This window comes from Amphiura filiformis, chromosome 5 (genome assembly GCF_039555335.1).
Source record: "Amphiura filiformis chromosome 5, Afil_fr2py, whole genome shotgun sequence".
Taxonomy (NCBI): Eukaryota; Metazoa; Echinodermata; class Ophiuroidea; order Amphilepidida; family Amphiuridae; genus Amphiura; species Amphiura filiformis.
The window spans coordinates 4,155,449-4,182,588 of record NC_092632.1 but is presented as its reverse complement, the minus strand read 5'-3'; the positions used below and the strand labels follow the sequence as shown (position 1 = coordinate 4,182,588).

General features: G+C 42.2%; 1 protein-coding gene across 1 annotated transcript in view; it reads right to left on the bottom strand.

Annotated features, from left to right (window-relative positions):
• Positions 1-7,581: 7,581 nt before the first annotated feature.
• Positions 7,582-27,140, bottom strand: part of LOC140152509 (uncharacterized) — a 34,392-nt gene continuing 14,833 nt past the window's right edge. The window contains exons 11-20 of the mRNA XM_072174849.1: positions 26,336-26,788; positions 25,631-25,715; positions 17,587-17,722; positions 16,123-16,604; positions 14,470-15,755; positions 13,674-13,882; positions 12,531-12,772; positions 11,778-11,970; positions 10,812-10,918; positions 7,582-9,376 (exon numbers count right to left, since the gene is read on the bottom strand). Of these exons, the coding sequence (XP_072030950.1) occupies positions 9,205-9,376; positions 10,812-10,918; positions 11,778-11,970; positions 12,531-12,772; positions 13,674-13,882; positions 14,470-15,755; positions 16,123-16,604; positions 17,587-17,722; positions 25,631-25,715; positions 26,336-26,788 (3,365 nt within the window). The 3' untranslated portion in view covers positions 7,582-9,204. The remainder of the gene's footprint in view (positions 9,377-10,811; positions 10,919-11,777; positions 11,971-12,530; positions 12,773-13,673; positions 13,883-14,469; positions 15,756-16,122; positions 16,605-17,586; positions 17,723-25,630; positions 25,716-26,335; positions 26,789-27,140) is intronic.

The following is a 27,140-nucleotide window of genomic DNA, read 5'->3' as shown; positions in this document are numbered from 1 at the left end:
CCAAATGTCGCCAAATTCATACGGGAGATCGAGGAATATACGGGAACGTGTTTAAACTTTATTTGGTTGAAAACGGTCAAGAATTGGCTGCAAAAACAGTCAAAATATGGGTAAAAGCGGGTTTTTGTTATGAAAATCTGTTGCCAGCCTACGCGTCACTGCAGCGCGTCGGCGCCGCGTGCGTAATGCGCACTACGCCAATGCGCGCATAAACGGCGCAGAGCCACACAACTTGCGAGCCAGAGACCAGTGTTTCTCATACTTTTGTCATATAATTTATTATGTTCCACACTGTTTTATACAAGAAAATATTATTCTGTATTATGTTAACATGTATTTTGAATGGATGAAATAAACTGAACTGAACTGAACTGAACTGAACAATACGGAATGAAGGAAAAATAAAGGACAAAAAGGTACATGGACGAGTCACGGGATTATGATAACGAAACAAAGACGGAAAGAAACTAATCAGGAAATGTAACAAAAAAAAAGAAGCTAAAATAATGAGAATAGAATTAAATAAATAACATGGAAACGGGAAATCACAAGCAGCAAATAAAGAAAAAATGGAAATGTAAGAAAGAACAGATTTAGAAAATAATGAGAACGGGGTTAAATAAATAACACGGAAACGGAAAATCACAAGCTAAGCAGAAGAAACTAAAAAAGAAAATGTAAGAAGATAAATAAAATGTCCCTTTTCAATGATTCTACCTGTTCAGTAATTCTTCCTGTTATAGTGAACGCTCCCATTTACTCATCTAGCGGGGACCCGCGCGAAGCGCGGGTGTCCCGCTAGTGCATCTAATTATACTTTGTGATTACAGATTCTTGGAGACGCCTTATCTAACCAAGCCTACTACCAAGCATGGTGGGGTTTAGCAGTCTTCATCATAAGGGTCATTATGATATTCTGGTTTTTCTTTGAGTTACGTGCCACACACCAACAAGAAAATGACAAGAATAAGTTGGTGTTTTACAAAGTGTTTGGGTTGGTGTATTGTATGTGGTTTCTTTACTTACCACTTGCTGTCATAGTAGTATCACAAATCAACCCATTCATCAGAGCAAAAACTTTGATTGGTGAGTAACTTTTGTAAGAAACTGTGAACATATATTTTGTTACTATGAAGTGTGACTCTTCCTGACCAAATCATGCACAATTATTATTAAATTGAGTATAAATCTAGGTGAATTTTGGCCTTAAACGACAAAGTTTGTTGAAATCCGCACACAAATTGTGACTTTTTATTTGGAGGGGGGAGCTAAATTGATTGATTTCTGGCAATACATACATTAGTTGACAGATTTGGTGCCCCCTCTAACATGGTGTCAGGACATGTTCCCATAGCTACGACCCACCCAAGCTTTAGAGAAATTTAGAATGCACAAGAGCCATTATAGGTAAGCCCCTACTAAACAAGTTGCCTTTTTTTAAATAGATAACCCGATCCAGAAGATTCCTAACACAATTCAATAGCCAGCCATGCCTCTTATTTTCATTTTTTATAAATTTTTGTCACTAAATAATTGTTTGGTATCTCTAGACTATCCAATTTATCAAAATTTGTTTGATCTGATATTATTGCAATATCTAACACAGCCAGTGCCACCGAGAGCCATTACAGGCCCGGGGGTCAAATGATCACAAGGGTCCTTTTTACGGCCCCCCTGAGTTCTCCTTTCTTTGCTTTTATGAACCCTTTCTTTATTTTTACGGGCCCCCTAGTAACGCACCCCTTTAACCACCCCTTGTCGGCGGCACTGGACACAGCCAGTTTAATGTCTGCTCCCTACACCCACTAATTGGCAGCTGTGTTGTAATCATTGCATGATGTGATGCCTGGCAGCTGTGTTGTAATCATTGCATGATGTGATGCCTGGCAGCTGTGTTGTAATCATTGCATGATGTGATGCTAGGTTGTTTGTATCATGCTCCACTTATGAAGCAACAACATTGACCAGTATATATTTTGTTCTCAAATTTGTTTCTGTACAGGTCTGGAGTTGTCAGCTGATTTCTTAAGTCTGTGCAGCATGTGCATCTTGTTGTTACCTAAATTCAGACAGAAATATTTTACTATAAATTCACATCTTGACGAGGCCTCTGAAATTCCTAAACAGTATGGCATTTCCTACGAGTCATTGTCCGACGTATCAAGATCTCTAACAGGAAACATTTAGGGGAGTGCTTTCAACGTTTGAATACTGGGTGTGTTGTTGCTGACTATCAACAGATTATGAGAATAGGCAATTAATTGGCACTGGGTAATAATGCTTGAAGTACTGGTAAGAGACTTGAAAGTAATTAAGCTGTATTGCATGTAACACTGTGTATACTTTCAGTGTATTGCATGTAATTTGTACTCTAAAATGTGTCTAAATTGCAATAAAACTGTGTACACAAGAAGCATTCTGTTGCACTCACAGAATTAGAGAAGGAGAACCGGGACTCAACCGCCTTCTTGATACAGAGTTTGGGGTAATCGGTTTCCCTCAGAATGTGCACGAGGCATTCGTTGTCATGCAAGAGCGACATAGATGATGGAGGCATTTGAGAGACGCACTTGATGCGACCTGCACGGGAGTACCAAGACACTTCAGATGAGATGCAGAATTGTTTTTGTTTGTCTCTGCTCACCGTCGGCAAGGACCCGAATACCCCCAATTTTCTTGCCATAGCCGACGGAGCGATTGTACATGGTGGTATAGGGAGTCCCTGTTCTCCTTCTCTAATTCTGTGGTTGCACTTCATACTCCCATTTTCAAACGACATTGAATCTCAACTGCAAAAGTAGGGTGCGATTTGACAACACAAGTTAACACTTGAAAAGACTATTAGCAAAGACTATTATTCCGCTTATAATTGGCAGACTCAAACATCATGGATTGATTTAGAATCATTAGAATGGCGTGCACAGCTGGGCGCAGCATGCAATATTTTTTTTACTGCTAAACATTTGCAAGGCTCATTATTGATCAGATTATATAGCCTACATATTATTTATTAGTAATATACTATAGAAAAATTATCAAATTTGTGTACATCGTGGAACACACTCTTTGCGTGGTTGTGCGTAGTAAGCAGTTGTACGCAGATAGCCTCGCTAATATTGATGCGTAGAGTAGCATTGTACGCGCGTGTAGTTAACATGATTAGTCGCGGAGTAACAAGCATAGTTGAATATTCCACGATGTACACAAATTTAATATTTTTTCTATAGTAATAGTATATTGTGTGTCTGCACGTTTTTCCTTAATCAATAAGTACGATGAACAAAATGCCTTTCTGGCAGAACGACTCGTAGCAAAGTATATCACTATGGATCCAGAGGTTGTGAGTTCGAAACCTGATAAAATTTAATTATTTCTTTTTATTTTGTTAAGAGGAAATAATGATGGCAATAAATCTGTACTTATAAAACTGAACACAGCAGAATCTAGCCTCATATATTTATGTACATCATGTTAATGTATCACATAGTGCAAATGTTAACCAGGGGAAAATATTGCATGCAACACCTACCCTAATTGTTGGCTGAAGTGCTTTTAGCTGCAGGACTACAGTGCTTTTTGCAAAGTCCAGTCAGTGACAACACAGTTGGAGTCAATTTCAAAGTGACATTTAAAGATGCTGAATAAATGTGCCCCCAAAGCGCTTTGATGTTAACTACGCAAACAGGATGATTTATTGTGTCTGAAAATGTGATTGGAGTCAACATTATCTTCATGTACCTTCCTAATACAATGTACTAAGTCATCGTCTACTCTTCCATTGAAAACCATTAGTCGAGTAACAAATAAATATGCTGCAACAACTTCATGTATGGTACACATAAACAATAGAAATGTTTATTGCATGAATAGTATCAAAACATATGCTGGATTATTATTCAATCAAGAAAATCACTTATGTACATATTTATATTCAGGTTACAACTGTACAAAAGATTATTTCCAACCATGTTTACATGACGTTTCCATGGGATGCAATGAGTCAAGAGATTTGATTATGTACAACACGCATCAAGTCATGGATTCTGAAACATGGAGTATATAGTATTAGGCAAGGTCCTTCAGCAGTGTTCTACTCGTCTTCCTGATTATCACGCAAAAAGAACCGGGCCATGCAGTGCTGCTACGTAGCTTGATCGATCAGTGTGAATAAGGTGCTGATGTGATTCAATTAGCCATCAGAACCCCAATTTCGTATTTACGATGTAAATAGTGCCAAATTGGCAGACTGCAGAAGAACCTTGCCTAAAACTATAATGTCAGCACGTTGCCCAAGGAGGAGAAAATAGTACCTTTATAAATTATTTAACCAAGCAGCCTATAAACTTTGAGCTTGAGTATGTGCATGTTTGGGAAATGAGTCTAATGCCTTGTGCTATTTTATGCACACTCAACAACAATCATAAACGTCTCGGACCATTAAAATCTGATTTCAGGGCTTTGCTGAAATGAAGTGCATTTTGGGTCCCCAGTGTCACAATCCAATATGGACGATTTCCCATAGTGTTACATATGGATCCACACCATCACAATTCCCAGTAATGGGCCCAACCATAATAGTTATAAATAGCACAATGCACTTGTTTGGATTTCATGCACATAATAACTGATTGACAGGCAAGCTAATCCTGTGCCTGTGGCATTCAGTGTCAATCTGATGTGATGATTCACCATACAAATCCAGAATCTTTGCTCTCAAAAAACAACAACAAACAAAAACATCCCATATATGTGACATGTAAGTAAAGGATACATGTATCAAAAATGTTCAGTGTTCCGGTACATGCTGCAATCATGAATGTGTACCCGACGTGCATGCACCATGGGGCTGTATATGGCTGATAACAAACCCTACTGTGCATGCAAAAGGTCAGCCAGTTGAATACAATTGTTTACATTATGTTACACACCTTGTACTTTCACATTAAAACATAGCTCCCAGGATAATGGATCTAAAAATACCAAATGGTTAAATTTACAGTTTTGCAGATATATTACAAATGTTGTTCAATCTGCACTATAGTCTATACCGGGTGTCCCAAAAAAAGGTTACATGTAGATTTTTGAAAATAATGTAAGTTAATGTTAACGAATATAAACATCCTTTTCATGACATAATCTATGTACCCTCTACTAGTACCCCTGTGAAAGTCAAGTTCACAACCTACGTACTTTCGCCGTATTCCAGGCATTCCTGACCAAGCTCTTTACGTGGTATAATGCAACACAAGGTTCATTATACCACCGTCAGTCACAGCAACCGTGCATTTGGCGCGGCACCTGAGTAGGCCAAGCCAAAGCATGGCAGATGCGGATATTGCATTCTTATAAACAAAGAATAAAACTTCTTCAGTATTATTTCAAGAGTTCAGACAGAAATGTAAAAACAAACAGCAGCGATTTCAAGTCAACAAAATCCAAGCAAGGCCTAAATGCAAAAGATTGTTATTCATTTTACTACGGTATGTTGATGTCAGGAGATACAGCGTGCAGAACTGAATTTACCAAAAACATGTTCTTTTCTAATGACCATCTTTCTTTATTTGTTACCTCCAAGAGTCAAGAAGCTCTAAAACTGATTCATTTTCAGTGTACAATATTTAATTTTTCAATATATTTCTTTTGAGCAATAAGTTCAACAATAAAAAATAAGAGAAACATAAAAAGTAATAGACCTAATGAAAAAATGTTGTGCGTGTGTTTACCTTTCGTTGTGCGATATTTTGATGGTTAGCCACTTTTGACACTCCTGTCATCTCGCGCTCATAAGTTAAGTTGCTTTTAAGATACGGAATTGAAACTTAGCAAATAGTTACAAGAAGGATGAATAAATAATATCTAAAAAAATGACATTGTTTTGTTGTACCATAACGAAATGGGGTTCATTTTCTACATGTAACCTTTTTATGGGACACCTTGTATATCTACCTCCAGTCAGCGGCACTAGCTTTGGAGTTTGGTGTGATCTGTGTTAGTTTAGCATTACTTGGTGCGTGTACATCAAAGCGGCGCATATGTGCACGCAAGAAACAACGCTAAGCCAACTCATCACATGCTGAACTTCAAAACTAGTGCCGCTGAATGGAGGTAGATAGACTATACCACACATTTTAGAAATATTACGCAGTACCTGGTGTATCAAATAGTTGGAAGTGCCTTAATAATGATGCATATTTTCCCAATTTACTTCTATGACCATTTTCAATACCAATAATACAAGTGCACTATTAACATTAGGATGAGACAAAAATATAAAAACATCACATACAAAAACTGATTGTTATCTTTCAAGCTCATATCACAAATTCTTTTGCAGCACACCAATACGTAAGTATGACTGTGACATGTTTAATCAGTTACAAACAGTACAGTTTTTTTACATGTTTGACTAACATGTGACCCAGGTGGTATGCGCCATGCATTCTCTAAATTCAGTAAATTTCCATCGTCAACCGTGTAATAAGCCCAATCGCCATTCTAACTTCCGGTTTTTGAGAGCAGTTTTGGGACACTTTGACCTCTGAGATATCGGGAAAATTTACGTAATTATTATTAATTTTCTTATTATTGTCACAATTTTGATCATTAAAAATACCAAATAATTAATTTATAAAATACTAATATTTTTTATATTGTTTTAAATATTGTAAAACATTTGAGATTATATTTTGTACGTACAAAAACCCAATATTTCTGAATTTTCTAAAAGGTCAAAGGACGAAGTGTCCTAAAACTGCAAAAACTGTCCTACAATGAATTGCAAACTTCCAAGGCCGATTGGGCTTATTGAATGGGATTATTTTGAAATGTTAAAACGCTTGAAATATCACAAACAAATAGGCCTATGTTAATAAATAACATAAATACAAGCTAAAACCGTTGGGGTTCGATAATGAACCCCACAAAACTAACCGAGTATTTGGAAAATGCCACAAGGCCGAGCGGTTTTGCCAGCTCTCTACAACCATCATGTCACTTGCCGCCTGATGCGACCTTTGACCTTTATTATTCTGTGGTTGGTCTTATCACTTGCAGGGTATGTTAGCACACCTATACTCTTAGAAAAATGTACAATCACTCAACAATTTTGTATAGGGTCTTTAAGTGTGTTGCTCAATGACATATCATCAATGGCCTTGAGGAAGTATCAAACCCGTAGTCCAGATTTGATTAGTGGTAGTCTGTTCCACCTCTAGGTCACATGTACCATCAACCTCATGTTTATAAAATAAATTGCTCACAAGAAATATTGTTACTACTTAAAGGAAATTTAAGAGTTCACTGGATAGATAAATTTGTTCGCCACATTTTCACAATACAACTTAATTTCTTCACTTTGTATCCATTTAATTGGCAAAATGACATTTCCCTTCCAATATGCCTATGATGCACACAGCACAAAACCGTCATGTCACAAGTGGGAAGGAGCTTTGGAGTGAGTAACTCAATTTGTTATTTTTAAAATCTTGCCTTTCATCATGTAAAATGCCATAACATGTTCAAATCAGGTCATGGTATTTTTGCTTTTCTCATTTAGTATTTGTCATCAAGAAATTGCCTCTAAAGCATATCCATACTTTTTGTGAGCAGTGTAGAACACCAACATTCTAAATAAACACCTACCAATAAGTAATTACCCCCAGTTAATGAATGACCATTTAATATTCCAAAATATGCATTCGAAGCAGAATTTATTTCTGTGCATTATGACACTTCATTTGTTGCAATGGTCCCAATATTGATGCCGCAGCATACACTTAGATGATCTAAAAGTTGCAGTACAATCCTCTTGTCCTGTATTCATTATCCATTGAAAGAAATATGTTCAGCTTTCATTGGATTATCCTTTTTGTTTCATGCATTTGGAGGGGATCAAAACTGTCATTATTCATATTAGGGATCAGTATTCATGTAATTTCAAATTGAAACATGAAGATTTTAATAATTTTCTGACCAACAAGGTCCTCAATGGCCTACAATTGCAAAGTTGTCCTTTCAGCGGTAAAGCTCCCAGATTCAAAATTTCCCGATTGGGAGGTGTTACCAACAAATGTAACCCTTGGTCTTCTACTTCTTGGTCCCAGAAAACATTGAACTTGTCATGTCCTAATACGGGATAAAGTAAACAATGATAACTGATGTGAATAATGACATTTTTTACTGATTATCACATGTTTTTATCTCCTCCAAATTCACAAAATAATCCAATAAGAGGCGGAAACATTTCCTTCCATCGATACTGAATACAAGGCAATAGGATTTTGCTGAAACTTTCAAATCTTCAGTTACATTTATCTAAATGTATGCTGCAACATCAATATTGGGAACATTGCAACAAATGAAGTGTCATAATGCGCAGAAATAAATTCTGCTTCAAATGCATATCCCTAATTTTTGCATACTATTAACCGTTTTGGAATAATGGTCATTCATTAAAGGGGCGGGGGATAATTACTTTTGGTAGGTGCTTATTAAGGATTACATGTATTGCATGATATATTCATGACCATTGCCTAGTAAGCATGTGAGTATATTAACATTTAAAATTTACATGAAGAAATTGCTAACACAATTTCACATTCAGAAAGCTAGTAAATTAAATAATACAAAATTACTGTGTTAGCATTTGCTACAATAAGAAATAATATTTGCAAACATAGGGTATACACAACACAGCACATGGAAATTCATATGACAGAACAAAAGGATTGTATACAACATAAAAGTATGAACATTGACACAAATTCTTATATAAATGGATATATTAATCAATTATGTTTATACACCAGCAAATATACTACTGAATGGTTGGTTTAGTTCATGAATATGTGTAACTAATACAAAAAGTCATGCCTAGATTTTGCATCAGATTAATCAGTGACTATGTGAGGAGTTCAATTGGGTTACCTGAAGCAATATATATACTTGCTTGCAAGTCCACCAATGTATCTTGTTTACCACTTTCCTTCTACGGGCATTGGATGCATCTCCCGAAACGACAAATTGTTAGAATGCTTTTAGTTAATAGACACTATTATATAAATATGACAGAATCTGATAACCAGCTCTAGGTGACAGGTTTTCCTACAGGATGAGTTGGCCTTTCTAAGCCATTAACCTGGTTTGGCCTCCTACATGATATTTTGCACCAAAGCAGTCTCCTTTCTACAGCTTCTTTTCCTGACTTCAGATCAAGTTAGCTAGATTGACCATGGCATCCTCAAATTTGGACTCTCTGTAGTGGCTATCGAAAACAACTTCCAGATCTTGACGTATACTGGCCAAAGATGGTTGCTCTTGACAACTTGGAATGTTGAGCAGCGAGTCTAGTATGCTCTTCCAATCAGCTTTCCAGTACCTGTAAAAATACAAGGAAAATCTATTTAATACATTTACTGGCTAGCTTACGACTGGCTCAGACGACAGTAGGACATACATCCAGCTGAAGAACAAAGGTTTTGGTCTCAATGCTGGTGACTTCATCTAACAAAAATATGAGTTCTCCAGATGACTGGATCTATTTAATAAAACATTCTATTAAATTTGTCTACAAAACAATAGACCTCATGAATTACCAACAATTGGACTGGGTTTTTGGAATCTAAAATGAGACCTTTTTCCAATAAGTCTGTCTCATGTTATTCCTGGATGCCTTGCAACTATGGTCACATGCTACAGATGTTCTCCCCAACAGTGACTACAGGTTCATGAAAATGAACAAGGTGAATATACAGGGTGTCCCAAAAAAAAGAGGCCCCACATTGCGCCCTCTTTTTCTCCTATTTTTGAAAAGTTGATCAAATATATTTTGGTATGTAAAGAAACCTTAAATCGTTAGCTTTAATTAACCAAAACAATTCTTTCAATCGGCTCACAATTTTTGAAGATATGCCCTCTTTAAGAAATGTACCCGTTTTTCACTCTGTCCACGGATGAGGTTTGGCTACATCAAAGATTTAAACGGAACACACGGTTAATGACATGGATAGATAATAGCATAAGGCTTGGGAAAGCATTCACTATAAGCGAGGATCACCAGCTAGCTTCAAACATCTTCGCAACCCGTATTTCTGCTGCATTCATGAAGTATCCGCGTACAAGGATGGTGCATAGCGCAATTAATGCAATGAGAACTAGGGCTGAAACCTGTATTCTTCATGGAGGCAACCAGGTAGAGGGCAGAGCAGCACAGTAAACTCACTTCAAAAGAACCAAAGACAAACTAAACAGCCCTTTTCAGGGCTACCTTTTAATACAAAAAGAGAAATGACTTATGTTGTCAATAAAAAGAAAGCAAGAAACGAGAAAAACATAAGTAATTGCAAGTATAGCAAAAGAAGTCCCATCCCACATCAATTTCGCCCAAAATAATGACACTTAACAAATGCCATAACCCATAAGCCCACCTGTAAAGCCCATTCCCTAAAAATAAAGTTGTTATTTTATAAAGTTATCATCGAGGAATGTTTTATATTCATGCATGGTATATGCACTTTTCAATCTTTGAAGTAGCCAAACCTCCTCCGTGGACAGAGTGAAAAACAGATACATTTCTTTAAAAGGACATATCTTCAAAAGTTATGAGCCGATTGAAATAATTGTTTTGGTTTATTAAAGCTAACGATTTAAGGTTTCTTTATATACCAAAATATATTTGATCAACTTTTCAGAAATAGGAGAAAAAGAGGGTGCAATGTGGGGCCTCTTTTTTTTGGGACACCCTGTATGTTCAAGTTGCATGTAAGAACCCCATATTCATATCATACTTGAATAAGTGGAGACTTTCATCTTACCGTTTCCATTTGGCAGTAGTCTTCCATCTTCCTCCTTCCTGGTAGGTCTTCATGTAGGTACCACACAACATACAGAACAGTGTCCCGGCCAGGCCATACAAGTCAGTCTAGAGAATACAAATAACAGCAAATCTTACACAATCATTCTTTACAGTGTTATTTGACACGTTCTTTTTTAAAAGGCAAATACTGGCACTGCAAAAAACAATTCTGTTTGAAGCAAAAGATTTATATCCGAAATATGTAAGGGCATTTTTCTTGCCTTCTATCAGCAAATGGATTATTGTTGTAATAATACTTGTGCATACCTAAGCTCATGCATAACTTTGAGCAACTTTCCTATTGCCCCAGATTGGACCAGTTCCTATATGCTTCAAAACTTGCCTTTAAGTGTTTGAACTTGCCTGGATAATTCTAAGCATTTGATCTTCCATGTTTTGTTCCATGAGTGCTTTTAGATCAAAGCTCACAATGAACAACTTCAGGAAAAAAACACATCCACCCCGAACCGCAAAATAGCTGTGTACACATTTTTTATAACTCTCGAATACCACTGAGCACCAAATTTAGTTCATGATGCATACATTTAGTCAAACCAAATGCCAATGTTCAATTTTCTGCCAATGGATCTTACCGACATAAACGTGTTTCAAACATGATAGTGCATTTAGAGTTTGACAATCCAACAGATTTCATTATCATTCTGCCAAATGTAACAAGTAACAATTGTTCTCTGTGTAACACAGCACAACTTTAGTGGTGAATGCACTAACAAACACGGCTAGATTCTTATTGCTGCTGCCCCCACAGGTACATTGCTACGTAGGTGCTGCACTGGTACTGAGTAGCCACAAAGTATCTGCATAGCAGTGTACCTCTGGAGTTGGAAGCAATCTGGTAGTGATCAAATGAAAAGAGAGAGCTTTTTGTTCATCCAAATCCATATAATCAGCTTGGATATATTACCTGGAATGTCCAAGGTCTGCCTGTCTGCATCTCTACACAATCAAACCCTGATGTTCCACTTCTTGCAGTGAATACAGTGCCGGCTGGGAATAGACTCATGTCAATGCCACGTCCCATGTCAATCAACTTGATATACTTGGTGTAGCCCTCTGATATGGCTGGGTAACCCTCATTGCCATTGAAATCACCCGTGCTATGTACAGAAACAAATAGAGAGACATGACAATAAACAAAAAATAACGTTTTGCTATTCGTACGGTCATCTCAAAATGAGATTCTACCCGCAAAGTGTGTTGCGTGTGTGTGCGTCTGTCAAACGTGTGATTTAATTGCGGCATACGCTTTGCAAAAAACCTTCTGGCACGTTCCTAGAAAAGCGTGAGAAACAAAAATGTACTTTCTGCGCATGCGTTTGCCGGGAGGACCTCGTTTTGGTGGCAAGATGGCAGATTTGTGCAAAGGGTAAATAGACCTTTTAGCAGCGGATTTCAAAATCTTCACAAATTAGTTAGAAAAATGTGGCGTGTCAAATCATACTCAACCAATCTATCTGTTTGCTTTGTATTCAATTGAAGCTTAATGCAACCTATTGGGCTATTCCAGTTGAAATCCATACACCCTCTAAGGTAAACATGTCCTTAATCTTTCACGCAAAGGGTAAGGTCATGTCTTCCATAGGGGGCAATGCCCGGGGCATATGGATTTTGAAAGGAATAGCTCACTTAAGATGCATACCTGATGACTAATACTTACTCCATGTTAGTCAGCAGGATGTTATCAGGTTTGATGTCTCCATGGATAATCTGACTGGTATGCATCTTCTCCATCAAATGCAACAATTCTATAGAAAAGTAAACGATGACTGCTTCCGGCAAACCATCTTTGCCACAGCGATTGACGACATCCAGCAATGTGCCTGAAGTATACAGTTCTGTGATGAGACAGCTACCATTGTCAAACAAGTAGGCATTCTCAATATCCATCAGGGACTTGCTCTGGTGGAGGCAAAAAGAATAAAGTGACAAATTCATTAAACATTTTTATATTAATTATTCCCAGATTCAAACTTCTTAGTACTAAATAGGATGAGTTGATCTTGTGTACAGTGGTCCGATTTGGCTATATTGATCCTGAATCAGAATATGGTTAAAACCCTTTATTTGACGAAAGGCAGCACATTGATACATTGTAAGAGCATGTTTAACCCATTTTTTGATATACCTGAACAAATAAAATTGGTAAAATGTCTAAATAAATTGATCATGCACACCTTGTGACTTAGGATAACGACTGATTTTGACTTCAGAAACACTGCATTTTGGAAGTTTCTGTGCGGAAATTCACCATTTTGACTTTCATTTCATCAGTTTCAATAAGCGTCTCCAAAAATTAAGCACCGAATAATTAGGTCGAATATGGTATACATTTGTGACGTGTTATGTCAAAAGGAGACACTTTTGGACACCGTTTTCCCCAATGAAATTGGACATTCCTAAGCGAAAATATTGAGTTTGTAAGTTATGTTATTATAAAATTGGAAATTGAGATATAGGCCTTTAAAAATATTATTTACAATGTTGAGAGTATAGGAATTAACTTGAAAATGTCTCAAAAATACAAGATGCCAGTTATATTCCAGCCTGAAACTAGCAGACAATATTTTTAACATTAATAACATCACAAATTCTCAACAAACCCAAATAGTGAAAAAATCAACCCGGGCAGATCCTTACGATCCTGCCCAAAAGTGTCTCCTTTTGACATGACACGTCACATTTGTGGCAATAATTGCAGTTCAATCAAATGTTGCAGGCAACCAAAAAACCCAATAAATCTTTCAAAAACCACCTGTCTATATCAAATAACTATGAATAAAGCTGCATAACAGTAACATACCACATTGACTCCACCTAGTTTCTTGGTTCTGATCTGTAGTTGCTTGCTGATGTAGAATTCCCAAGGACAAGCTGGCTTCTCCACTTTCAACGCTACATTTTTATCACCTCCATCCAACTCAAAATCATCCTCATCAAGAATGTTAGCTGAGTAGATGGTAGCAAACGCACCTTGACCTACTTTTTCAGATATGGTGTAGAGCTCATTACCTGCCAAAGTCAAATTAATTGGATTCAACATTAATACAAACATGTAGATTGGCACTTGTAAGAGGCATAAAATATATGTTTTAATAAGAACAGTTGACTGTCAAGCCCTTTTAATAATGAAATTATGTCCAATTGTTAACCTGCATGACTTTTACTCCAATATTGGGTCAGGGACTCTTTACCCAATACAGGGGTACATATTCACTGAACTTTGTGTGAATCAAATTGATTCTCACAAATTCATCTTGCAAGACTCATGCAACTCATTTACACCATCTGTTTAAAGTCTGTTCTTTTTGATACGAGGCAGTTTGACATTTGTTTATTGCCAAAAATGTTGAACCGCATTATGATTTATATTGTTGAGGTCTTTCCTCAGGAGCCTGATGCATCTCCTACTAGGGTTTATGTCATTGATACTTCTACTTCAGGCTTTAGGCTATTTCACTTGCTAGTTGAATATAGAGTAACTGGTTGAAAAGCCATTACTTCTCTACCTTGACATTAAAGTTGACAATTTACACTATTTTCACCTTATTTCATGTATTCCTACAAAATACATAAAATGATAAGGTATCAAAACTTACCTAAACCAACAGCCAAGTCAGGCCCAATACCAGGAAGACCATTCTCGATGACTGTATACCCAGGGTAAGAGGTGAGTGGTGGCTTCAAATTGGCTAGTAAATTTTGTATCAATCCACTATCCCACGGATTGATGATAAGCTGTTCACTTGGTCTGGCAGAGGAGTAATTGAGCATAGATTGGTTCTGCTGTTCGCTTGGTATAGTGGAGGAGAAGTTGAGCAGAGATTGGTTCTGGTGTTCACTAGGTCTTGCTGAGGAGTAATTGAGCATTGATTGGTTCTGCTGTTGGGCCGAGGAGTAATTGAGGACAGATTGGTTCTGCTGTTCACTCGGTCTGGCAGTGGAGTAATTGAGGACAGATTGGTTCTGCTGTTCACTCGGTCTGGCAGTGGAGTAATTGAGGACAGATTGGTTCTGCTGTTCACTCGGTCTGGCAGTGGAGTAATTGAGGACAGATTGGTTCTGCTGTTCACTCGGTCTGGCAGTGGAGTAATTGAGGACAGATTGGTTCTGCTGTTCACTCGGTCTGGCTGTGGAGTAATTGAGGACAGATTGGTTCTGCTGTTCACTCGGTCTGGCCGAGGAGTAATTGAGGACAGATTGGTTTTGCTGCTGAGAAGTGACTGCTGCGCTATCTTGATGGATACTAAGGTTCTGTAACTGCTCTTCAATTCTGGATTCATGCATTGATTTGTAATGGTTTTCAAGGTTGCTTTGTGAGTGATAATCAACTGGTCTAGATGAATGATTCAGTAGAGACTGATTTTGATGTGCTATTGCAGCAGCAGAAATACTAGTGTCTTGATCTTGTGGTGCTACCCATGATTTGTGCAGCGACTGATTGTTAATCATCAAAGAACTCATATCATTTGCAAGTCCATTCTCATTTTGCTGGAAATGGCTCTGCATGTCTCCCACTTTTGAGTCATGAATTTTAGTGCTACAGAAAAGGTCGTCATTATCAATGTGAAATTCACTTTCGTATTTACTCTCCCCGACACTTCCTTGACTTGAAGAGCTTGACTTCCTTACACTCACAAAGTTGGACAGCTGACTGACATCAACTTTGTGCTGGCTTGCAATGTTTTCCTTATTGTCACTGTTAGCAAGGTTAGAAGCATTCAGCTTCTGTGCACTCTTCATAGCAGACATGTGCAAACTGTCGCTGGTCACAGACTGCTGTTGATGCTGCTGGATTTGGCTAGCTGCTAGTGATGGAGGTTGAGATCCATTGGAAGAGGATGCAGAAGAAGGGTTGTCTTCAGCGCTGGTCTCCATAATAGGACTATCAAGAAACAGAAAACAAATATTATTAACATTAGCATATCAAACACTCACATACGTTAAATAAATCTTTGCCTTTTTAGGTATACCTGCGTACAAGACAAATTCCATCTGTAGTCTATGTGTATATTTAACAAGCTATATGGAGTACAATTCATTGGAATCAAAGTTTGGAATTAGATCACTCTCAAGTTCAATTAATTCTGTTGCTTTGTGTAGCTTGGTGGCTTTGATTTCAAGAATTACAACCAACAACTACCACAAGATGAAAGTGTGTTTGGTACAAAGATTTATTTTCAAAAGCTCAATATGTGAGCTTAAATTGATAACAGAATAATAATTACTGCTGCTGTTGTTTTTCTACACACCTGAGCTGTCTTGGAGGATTGATTGTTGTTTCGTTAATATCAAAACTCTCGATACCAGATACTTCAACTCTAGCAGCACCAACAGTTTGACTGCCATTAGCTGCTTCCTCTTTCATCTGTACTGCTGGGATGGAGGACTCACATGGTTTGGCAACTGTCGCCGGGGGAACAGGGTCAGGGAATATACTGAATGGAGCTGATGAAATAGGATGACTCTCAGTAGGAGCAGGTGGATTGGGTGTGGGTTGATGCAGACTGCTATTCATAGGTGCTTTGATGGAACTCATTGCTAGTGAGAAAGATGGCCTCTCAGATCCAAATTGAGGGTTGAAGGGTGTGGAAGCCATACGGGCTGCAGCTTCAAATGCTGCATGCGTTGAGTGGTGCATGATGGTAGACTCATGGTAGCTAGTAGCATTGGCTTGGTGCTGCATGTCATTTTCATCTTGTTTCATGGGTTCAATACCTTCCATTTCACCATCCTGTACAGGAAAAAAATAATAAATCATATTCAGCCTTAAGTTAACATAAAAATCTTTTTAAACCAATTATACTTTCATCCTTCCAAGACTCAAACCTGAGAACCTTGTGATATACCACTGTGCTAACAATAAGGGGTAAAAGGTGACATTGAATAAATTGTCACCCTACTGCGTGCGATACTTTTCAGCCGAATTGAGCTTTTTGACTGTAAAGCCATTGACCAATCATAAAGGAGATTTTGGGGTGAGTTAGGTAATTTTTACAGGTGACAAATGACATTAGGCATTTTGACATCAGAATGCAATCAATGCATGCCTAACTCAGCTGTTTGTCTGATGATGTTGCTCTGATTTTTGTTCAAGTCACAGGCCAAAGACACTGAAAGTCACATGCATCAGTTGTATGTACACACTGAAACCCTTGCTGTTTATACTGAATCACAGTTACTCCACAAATTGTGTCCTAATTAAATGCCTGCCTAACTCAGCTGTTTGTCTGATGATGTTGCTCTGATTTTTGTTCAAGTCACAGGCCAAAGACACTGAAAGTCACATGCATCAGTTGTATGTACACACTGAAACCCTTGCTGTTTATACTGAATCACAGTTACTCCACAAATTGTGTCCTAATTAACATTACCATACATTAATGATGTCACACTTGATTTGTAGCATGTCACCCATTCCGGTAATACAGCACATAATTTATCATTGTCTATTTACAGTGCAAATATCTCACACCAATATCCTTCTGTTGAGAAGGAATCTGTACTTCTGTTGAGAAGATATCAATGTACAATACATACCCTTTATGGCTGGTGTTTATAGTACTCAAGCAATTCTGGATAACTTCTGACCGGACAGAATTTATATATAATGTCAAAGTATTGCACATCTGCTGCCACTATATGTTTTAGAGTGCAGACCTGCATATCTCATTATATAAGGAAGCAAAATGTGTGCAATTTATTTGCTACATTACCTGTTCTTCATGTTGCTGTTCCATAGGTGCATCTTGTTCTTGATCTACTGGCATCACTGGTACACCAATAGATGGCTGGAGAATACCCGACCTTGGGCGAGCATCAGGCTCAGGGGCAACATAATCCTTAGGAGGGCTACACAGCAGAGATAATAATGATTGAGTGATTAGATTTGGTAGCCACATAATTCTTAGGTTTGTAATAAGGTTCATCAAAAGATGTGTAGTTCATTAAGATGGGACATATATTGGATTGATAACACTGATATACCAACAGATAGCTGAATACCAAAAAAGTTCTACATAACCTTTAGAGAAATGCTTATAGAAGATTGAAGTGAAAGATTGATAAGAAAACAACTAATATAACAACAGAAGGTTAAAGAGCTATAATTAAAAGTGCAGAAACTTCTTTCCCAGGTGCAATCTTAAATGCAAAATTCTAACATAAAAATAGTCCCAAACAAAAATGTTTGGTAGACTCATAACGGTGCGATCTTACCTTTCCGATGTTGATTAAGATACTTCTTGCATCGATCCCGAGATGCGGAAAAACCAATAGTCATTTTGTCCCACATAAATGAATAAATAACAAAAAAACCCCGATCCCCGGTGGACTCACCCAAAAGGTGACGTCACACCATATGATAAATCCCTTATCCGACTTGGGATCCCCTACCGGACCAAACTTGTAGGGGTGGCGGGGTCGGGATAATCAACATCGGAAAGGTAAGATCGCGACGGTTATGAGTCTACCAAACATTTTTGTTTGGGACTAGACTCAGTACACCGTCGATCTTACCGCTTCGATGTTGATTAAGATACTTCTTGCATCAACATCTGAAAGATCGATCTAGCAAGTAACCGACGGATGGAGGTACAAGATTGGTCAGCATCTGATCAGGGATCGGGAGCGGGGGACGATGGTTTTCGCGAGGTCAGAAAATATTTTCCCCCAACGGTCGGGAAACAAAAAGACCACGCGATCACAGACATAAACCTCCTTACTTAATAAGTTTGGTGGTTAAGAATAGCGACACTGGTTCTTACCATGCTGAGTATTCTGTATAGTCTGAAAACCTGGTACCCGTACACACCACCGTATTATGATCGCCGAACAATGTCGGTAAACCTCCGCCCGTCTCTGATTACTAACGTAAACGGAAGTATCGTAGAGAAGGCGAAGGTGGCTTCGGGACACCGCCTGCTAGATCTCCTCAAGGGACAACCGAACGGTATACCCAAGATGATGAGATAGCTCGTGTCGAGTGGGTCGTGGGACGCTTGAAACCTTCGCGATCCCCGGACCCCACCAACACCTGGACCAGCCATTGCGACAGCGGCTGGACCGAAAGGCTCTGTAAGGGTGATGAATGCGGTCGTGAGTCCTCGCGCAAGGCTTGTGTTGGAAGAAATAGTGCTGCAGCGCCTTATCGGACACCCCAGCCTATCTTTGGCTTCAGCCGAACCTTGCCCAACCCTGGGGATTGGAGAGGGGCGAATGTCGGTATGCACCGCGCCCGTTCAGTAGTCACGAGAACAGAGCGCCCGAAACAGTGTCGCTCCAGTGTTTGTGAACACGGAAGCTAACCTCGAGACCGTGTGCAACTCAGCACCGCCCTCCCGAAGCCAACGCCAAACCGGAAAGCCATCTCGAGAGTTACGTATTTAAGCGTCGCTTTTGACGGAAGGTCAAAAGGTGACCCATAAAGTAATCTAAGACTGTGTTGGGATCCCTTAGGAGGATCACTTTCCTTTTAGTAGACACTCGTTGAACATACCGTCGAGGCGTAGACTAATAAGGTAACCATCGGCTATGATAGTCGATTCGCCCGTCTCGAAACCTCGGTGAATGGAGAGGACAGCTGACTTATAGCTGGCCCCAGTGGCCCGCTGAAGTCTTGCTTGGAACTTTTCTGTCAGAAACTCCGGAACTAGCAGCTAAGAGGCTCTAGCGGGAGAGCTATTTGTCTCATTGCACCAAGCGTAGTATGGAGCCAGACTCTGGCTATACGTACGGAGGGTAGACTTCCGTCTAGCCCCGGCGATGAGAAAAACAGCTTCTGATGAAAAGTATCCCTCCGCTGCGTGTTCCCTGGTAAGGGCCATGCAGCTAACTGCAGGTGCTCTAGTGATAGACTGGGTACCTCCGCTCCGGGCATCCGGAGTAGATCTGGTACCTGGGAGTGCCAGCGGCCTTGCCGCTAGCAGAATGACAATGCAGTCTTCCCACCCGATCTTGGCCACCACCCTCATGAGTAGTGAGATCGGAGGGACTGCATAAGCTGTCATCCTCCCCAGTCTATGGACAGAGCGTCCACGGTGAATGCTTGGGGTCCGCGACCCTTGAGCAGTACACCGGCAGTGGATGATTGCGATGAGATGCGAACAGATCTTTCGAGGGGTGGTACATCCCTTGAAGATCGTCTGAGCGACCTGCGGAACAAGGGACCATTCTGCTGGTCCCGACACCCTTCCTCGTGACAGATTGTGCGCGAGGATGCTGGTGACGCCCGCGATGTGTATCGCTCTCATCGTAATCTGCCTGAACTTGCACCACCCTATCAGGTGTCGTGCATGCAGGCTCAATCGTGGTGGCCCGGAGTCCCCTTGTCTGTTGGGGTAGGCTACCACGGTTGTGTTATCCGTCAGGACAACGGTATGTGATTCCACGATCACCTCCTCGTAAGTGAGGGAGGTTGATGTGAACTCTGTCTCTATGGCCCCCATAGGCCCGAGACGGAGTCTCCGTGGATGTGGACCCCCAGCCCCGTTTTGACGCCATGGTCGTCACCACGTGACATACCGGGGGGGCAGGAAACCTGACACCCTGGGTCAAATTGGGCTGATGGGTCCACCACCAGAGTTCTCTCGCGATCTCCGACAAACGGAACCGCGAGGGATATTGGGTGACGACTGGGCCTGCAAGCAGGCTAGAAGGTGTAGTTGGGTAAGCCTAACGTAGAAACCGCAGTACAGTACGAGGTCTACCATACTGGCCATTAGGCCTACCACCTTCATCCATGCCACAGCGGGTTTTGCCCGAGACTCGGCCAAGAGTCAGGCACACCGCACCATGTTCGGCACCCGCTCGGCTGAGAGCACCGCGAACCCCGCCGTGAGGGTGATCTGGGCCCCTACAAATAGTGGTGTCTGCGTCGGGACCACGCTGGACTTTTTGAGCTGATCAAAAATCCAGGGTCCCGCACCCACGGACTATCAACCCCATGAGACCCGTAGTCTTCAGTGGAGTGCGTCCGTATATGAGCCAAACGTCCAGGTAGCAACTGATGTTGACACCCCTGTGCTTCACGTACGCTGCCACCGCACTGACCAAGAGTGTTAAACACCCTAGGAGAGATGGACAGGCCGGATGGCCGGTATTAAAACTGGTAATTTTGATCCTGTACCTAGAAGCGCAGATGCCTCCGATCTTGAGAGGCGATTGGCATATGCAGATAGGCGTCCGAGAGATCTAGCGATGCTGTTCCCATGCCCCTGATGGGGCAGGCTAGCACCGAGGCGAGAGTCCCCATTCTGAACCTCTTGGGCCTGAAGAGCGTGTTCAACAGCCTGCGGTTCCGGATGGGGCTCCCGTCGCCGGTCTTCCTTGGAGCCAATGGCTCCAAGATCACCCGTAGAACGGGGGTAGACCGGGACAATCGCCCGCCGTGAGAAGCTGTGTGATCCCTGTCAGTAGTGCCCGACGCTGGGGGCCGTCTGACGGCACTACTGTGGACCTCTGAAATGTGCAGACGAATGTGGGGAGACCGGGTTGCCAGTCTGTAACCCCCACTCACCACTGACCATACCCAGGCGCTCAAAGAGATGGTTTCCCACCTCTGGGTGAAAGCCATAAGCGGTCGTCCACTGGGAGATCCCCTGTGGAAAAACCGCTGAGCCCCCAGGAATGCTCTGCCTAGCTTCCCTTGGAAGAGCGCTTGCTCTTCTTCGGGGCTTGCCAGCTGTTCCTGTGCTACCCTTGCGCCTCCCAGAAATGGGTGCTGCAGAGGTAGTGGGCTCGGGTACCGTTGGTGGTGCACGGCCTGCTGAAGTCGGAGCTCCTACCCATGGTAAGGGCAGTTTCCGACCTCTTCAGAGTGCTCCCGTTGGTAGCTTCTTTGCACGGTCCTCCACCGTAGCGCAGAAGCATCCAAAGAGAAAAAGGACCCTGCCTTTCCATCGCGTTGAGCGATTGGAGTGGCAGGCCCCTCCCCAGCGCTGAGTGGACACCCTATGGGCTAGGCCCATGGAGCTCTCGTTGAGGCTAGCTGTTAGCACCGCTAATAGGCTCACCTCATGGAAGAGCTCAGATGTTGTCTGAGCGTGATACGCTTGCGACATCTGGGTCCCTCTCGGATCCCCTCAGGTAGGTCCGTGGTCCTCCGCGTTACACGCAGAGGAAGCGTGCAAGCACGCGGCGTCATAGCTCTACTGAGCTCGACAGCCCTACGATATCTACCCGTGAGGTTTGCCGGGAATGAGAGTGCAGGCGTCCCCTGTGAGGAAGCAGCAGCTGAGCATCCTACTGAAAGGATCCCCTGGTCCTCCTCCATGGACTCCCCCTTAGGGGGTGTCCGGAGGAAGATCAGTGCTGTTGCTCCCCTCGCGGGGCAGCGGGAAGGAGATTGTAGTGTCACTACCGGACTCAGCTTCCGACTCCTTTCCCTCGCCCACAGTATCCGTATCATGCTCGATGATGACGGTAACTGAGGACGGGCATCTGAAAGCGGGTAAGAAGGCATAACCACTGTGTGGCTCGCCGACTACCTGCCAGCAGAAGAGGGAGTACTCCCGCAAGACCCTGAGGTATCCGCCATGGCACCACTGGGTCCGCATGCTCTCGCAGCCGTCGTCCTAGCGCTAGCAGCACGGGCCTACCCTGATCAAGATCTGGGTTAGCCCCATGCCGGCTGGCCTGGTCAACAGCTGATGTTGGTACTGCGTGGCCATCGCTGGCGACACTTGCCACGGTGCTAGGCGTGGAAGAAACACCCTGCGGCGGGTACCACGGGCATACCCAGCCGGCAGCTGACCCTGAAAGGATCCGCCACCAGGGTAACCCCATGGTACTGCAGTACCAGCACCGCCTCCCCCCCCTTGTTGCCACAGAGACTGTGGCGACTAAGGCGGGTGCTGCGGTACCGGTGCGGTATCAGCGTGGGTACCCGTGATGGTTCCCAACTGTGGACCGCTGTCCCTCGCCGCACTGCGTTCCCTGTTTGGGGGATCAAGCTGTGTGCTTGCGTGGTACCGGCGCGGTACTAGCATGGGTACCCGTGAGGGTTCCGGTTGTGTACCGCTGTATGCGTGGTTCCAGCGTAGGTGCCCGTGAGGGCTCCGGCTGTGTACCACTGTACCCATGCCTCACTGCGTTCCCCGCAAGAGATCAAGCCGCATGTATGGGTACCCGCTATACCGGCTGTCCCTTGGCTAGAGGGAGCGTGCCTAGTACCACGGGTAGCTGAGCGTGCATACCCCCGATCAATCGCCTCGCCACCTGAATAGTCAGCGTCAATCAATGGAGCTATGCCCTGTTGATTTGACAGTGATCGATCAAGAGAGGTAATTGACCCATTGACGGTAATGGATCACCCACGCTCCGCTGGCTCTCGAGGACATAAGTGGGTTGTTGATCAGCTAGGCTGTTCAAGCTACTTACTGTACCCTCTAGAGCTTCGCCCAAGGTCGCTGTGTGTGGCGGACCACTCACGGCAGCTATGGGCGGGTGCATAGCGGCTACCACTGAAGTCAAGCCGTAGCTCGTCTTTGTAGCTGCCACCGAATGCACCTGGGTCGCTGTCCCGTGAGAGACTGCGAGCCCAACCCCTGAATAATCGCCAGCCAGTCCCTGTGGACAGCCAGCAGCTATTCTAGGGCCCAGGGTATCACTCGGCGGTCCCGCCATGGAACGCTGCCGTGTGACAACCCCAGTTGGTTCTGCTAAGACTACACCCACAGCGTTAGCCGCGGTATCGTCTCTGCTGAACCCATGCATGCTAGGGTTCAACCCAGGCAAGCCCGGGTACCCTTGCATGCTGCCCGTCGCTGGCTACTACTGTGGCTGTTTGAGCCCGTGAGATATGCCTGCAACAGACGGGTGTCCTCCTGCTAAAAACCCGTGAGGATTTTCGCTAGAGGACTGGTATCCTCCTGCTACAAAACCCGCTAGGGTTTTCGGCTGGTGGTTACCGCTCTGCTGCCTGCTACTTTGCTCCGACGTATAGTCAGTGCTTTCGCTGGCTGCTGAGCCTTTGGACGCGCTTAGCAGTCCCGAAGGAACCGCCTGCTTGTCCGGGGACCGGAGCCCCTTAAGCAGACCTGCCATGACCCATAGGGGCTGTCACAGCAGAATCTACCGTGTCGACTGGTATCCTCCTGCTGCAAAACCCGCTAGGGTTTTAAGCTGGTGGTTACCGCTCTGCTGCCTGCTACTTTGCTCCGACGTATAGTCAGTGCTTTCGCTGGCTGCTGGGCCTTTGGACGCGCGAGCGGGGCCCGAAGGAAGCGCCTGCTTGTCCGGGGACCGGAGCCCCTTAAGCAGACCTGCCATGACCCATAGGGGCTGTCACAGCAGAATCCACCGTATCGACCTTACCAGTGCCCTTGGTAGATTTCTTCTTCGTCTTATGGCGATGGCGACGGAGCCTATCCCAATCGTCAAGCTGGAACTCGGAGAGTCCTAAGCAAAAGAAAGACATCTAGAAGATCGTGAGCACTCCTGTGGGTGAAACAGAGCGGGTGTGGGTCCCGCTCCGTCACCAGGGAAGGGCAAGCCCGACAGGGCCGAGGCGAAGCGAGGAGAAAGGGAGGGGGCACTACCCCCCAACACGCGACTCAAGCCCAGTAAGCAAACCTGAGCACGGAGGCTGGTCGCTAACGTTAGTGGTAAAGTAAGGACTGGCTAACTTTATTACTAAAATGTCAGACGGGTCCCTACCAATCCCCACCGTATGAATATCTGATTAACTCGTCTTTATTGGACGGTAATGAAGACATAACGATAGAGTAATCACCCTAACATAGCAACAATAACCTACCGTACATGAAATACAATGTGTATGTACAAACATCTATTGTAACTTACAGGCTGCAATGGTTGTTTTACGTGGGAAACAAAATGAATGGCGTCAACGAGCGGCCATTTTGAATTGCTCGTGTGTCCCGTATACAAACGGAGGCACGATATGTAGCTAAGTTTTGGATCGTTTTTTGTCACTTTCTCGCCAGAAAATGCCGTCAAAACTATCCTCAGCCGAACAATACCGGTTTGGTTTTACCTAAGGTGTGAAACTACAACCGTATATCTCGCCTTGGTCGAGAATTGATACACAGTGCTATGAACAATCGATAGGCACGTCTGTGTCAGTCGGAGACCAAGGAGGATAAGGACGATCATATGGTGTGACGTCACCTTTTGGGTGAGTCCACCGGGGATCGGGGTTTTTTGTTATTTATTCATTTATGTGGGACAAAATGACTATTGGTTTTTCCGCATCTCGGGATCGATGCAAGAAGTATCTTAATCAACATCGGAAACGGTAAGATCGACCGGTGTACTGAGTCTAACAGGTATTTCAAAAGTTTAAAAAACTAGTCAACATTTCTAGTTGTCAAAGGAATAATTTGTACAGTTGATAGCATTTATTAAGGCTCAGCAGAAATTGTAGAATTACTTTCACATGAATGTAACATTTGACATAAAATACACAATTCCAGCCATAACATATACCAGAACGAAATTACAACAGTGGCCTATGGAGCAGTGACTGTAATACACTAAATCATGCATAACTCGCAAACGCAAAATCAACTGAAATTTTGGGAATAAGCTTTTTTCGTGGATATCTTCTGAAAAATTTCATAAAAAGAGGATGCTAGGATCACAAAATCCTCCTTTAAAAGGGATGATACTTTTTATTATATTTAAATTGTAAAGAATTGAATTTTTCAAATATATAGGACCACCTTCCTTAGTTTATTAGTTTCAATTTGATGGGTAAAATCTACATGTGACCCATGTGGTTTATTTTGTATTACTTACTGATTTTCTTGGTTGTCTAAATATTTGAATTCATCATCATCTGTAGCAATGGCAAATGCACATTTGGTTGGTGGTTTGGGCTCCTCTGTAAACATACAAAAGCAAGTAAACAAATTCAGTATTTTGACTCGAGTTCAGGCTTAGGATAAGAGTTTCTACACCCAAGGACTAACACTACAGCAAAGTGGATAATTCATTGCTGGCAATGGCCTTCTTTCTTTACCTCCATATGCGAAGTCTTCATTCTTAGTCCTAATCCTATAAGTGAGTTTTGTTTGCCTTATAATTGGCAACAATTATTTGGTTTTTGTTACCGTGCGTATCAATAAATGCCATTCACGCCATTCAATATTAATACACGATGTTATGAGTCTCAATTTTGTGCCAAAGCTGAACAAACTTAAGGGAGGGACAAGTTAAAAAATATTGATTGTATTTATCACAAGCTCTTAAAAATGATTATGTTATTTTGACCCGCATCCGGTTTTATTATAAATGACTAGTTACATTTATAGGACATTATCAATCATTTGGGTTGTTCAGCATGTACTTTATAAAGGCTCCCCTAACCTGGCCGACATATTTTTCATGATGTGGATTTTCAATGGGCCAACAAAACACTTTGAAAATGTATTGTTGCATGAAATTCTTGAAGGGTAATTTCCCAATTACTTAGTCTACAGCTAACTCAAAATCCTCATGTACCTTTTGTAAATTCTGATGCAAAATCAAACTTCTGATTGTCACTAACACCACTCAAATCTTCATCCATTGTTGGCTTCCAACCTTCATCAACTGCGAGAGGATTATTCAGCATAGCCATAATTGCACCAAGAGCTTCTTTTGTGTTCACTGTCGGTGAGGGCGCTGCAATACCTCGTGGAGTGCGACATGGCGTAAAACGATGCAGACGTCCACTGTTAGAAGAGGCACGGCTATCTGGACGTGAGCGGTCTAGCGGCGTCTTTAGCTGGGACGTGTTGGCGGATGATGTGTTGAAGACTCCAGACGCATTAGGTGTAACAACACTGGTGTTGATGGGAAGAGGCGGTGGTTTGTTGATTTTACTGAGAGAGGGTGTGGGCAGGTTACTTTGGGCTATATTAGTGAGATATGGTGTGGGTTGGTTAGTTTGGGCTATAAGGTGCTGCCAATTAACTGAAATGGAGAGGAAAAAAACCAGAGAACAAGGTGTTAATTAAATGTTGATGTGGTTGGTATTTTTTTATTTCCCCTCCCAAGTTGATTGATCAAATTCTTGTGGCTATGGTTTAGTTTGTAAGCACTGAATTTCATTGGTTCTTGGATGTTGTCTATTGCACGGTAGATGTGTTTATTGTGGAGCTACAAGCATGCCAAGTATTCCAACTTGGGCCATGAATTACCTAATAAACCTATAGTATGAGTGTAAGGGACAGGAATATTCCAACAGTTATGTTTTAGGCATGTCTATATTCCAGGGAAGGTGGCTCTATCCTGGAGGCACTATCCTGGAGGGAATGCTATGCTT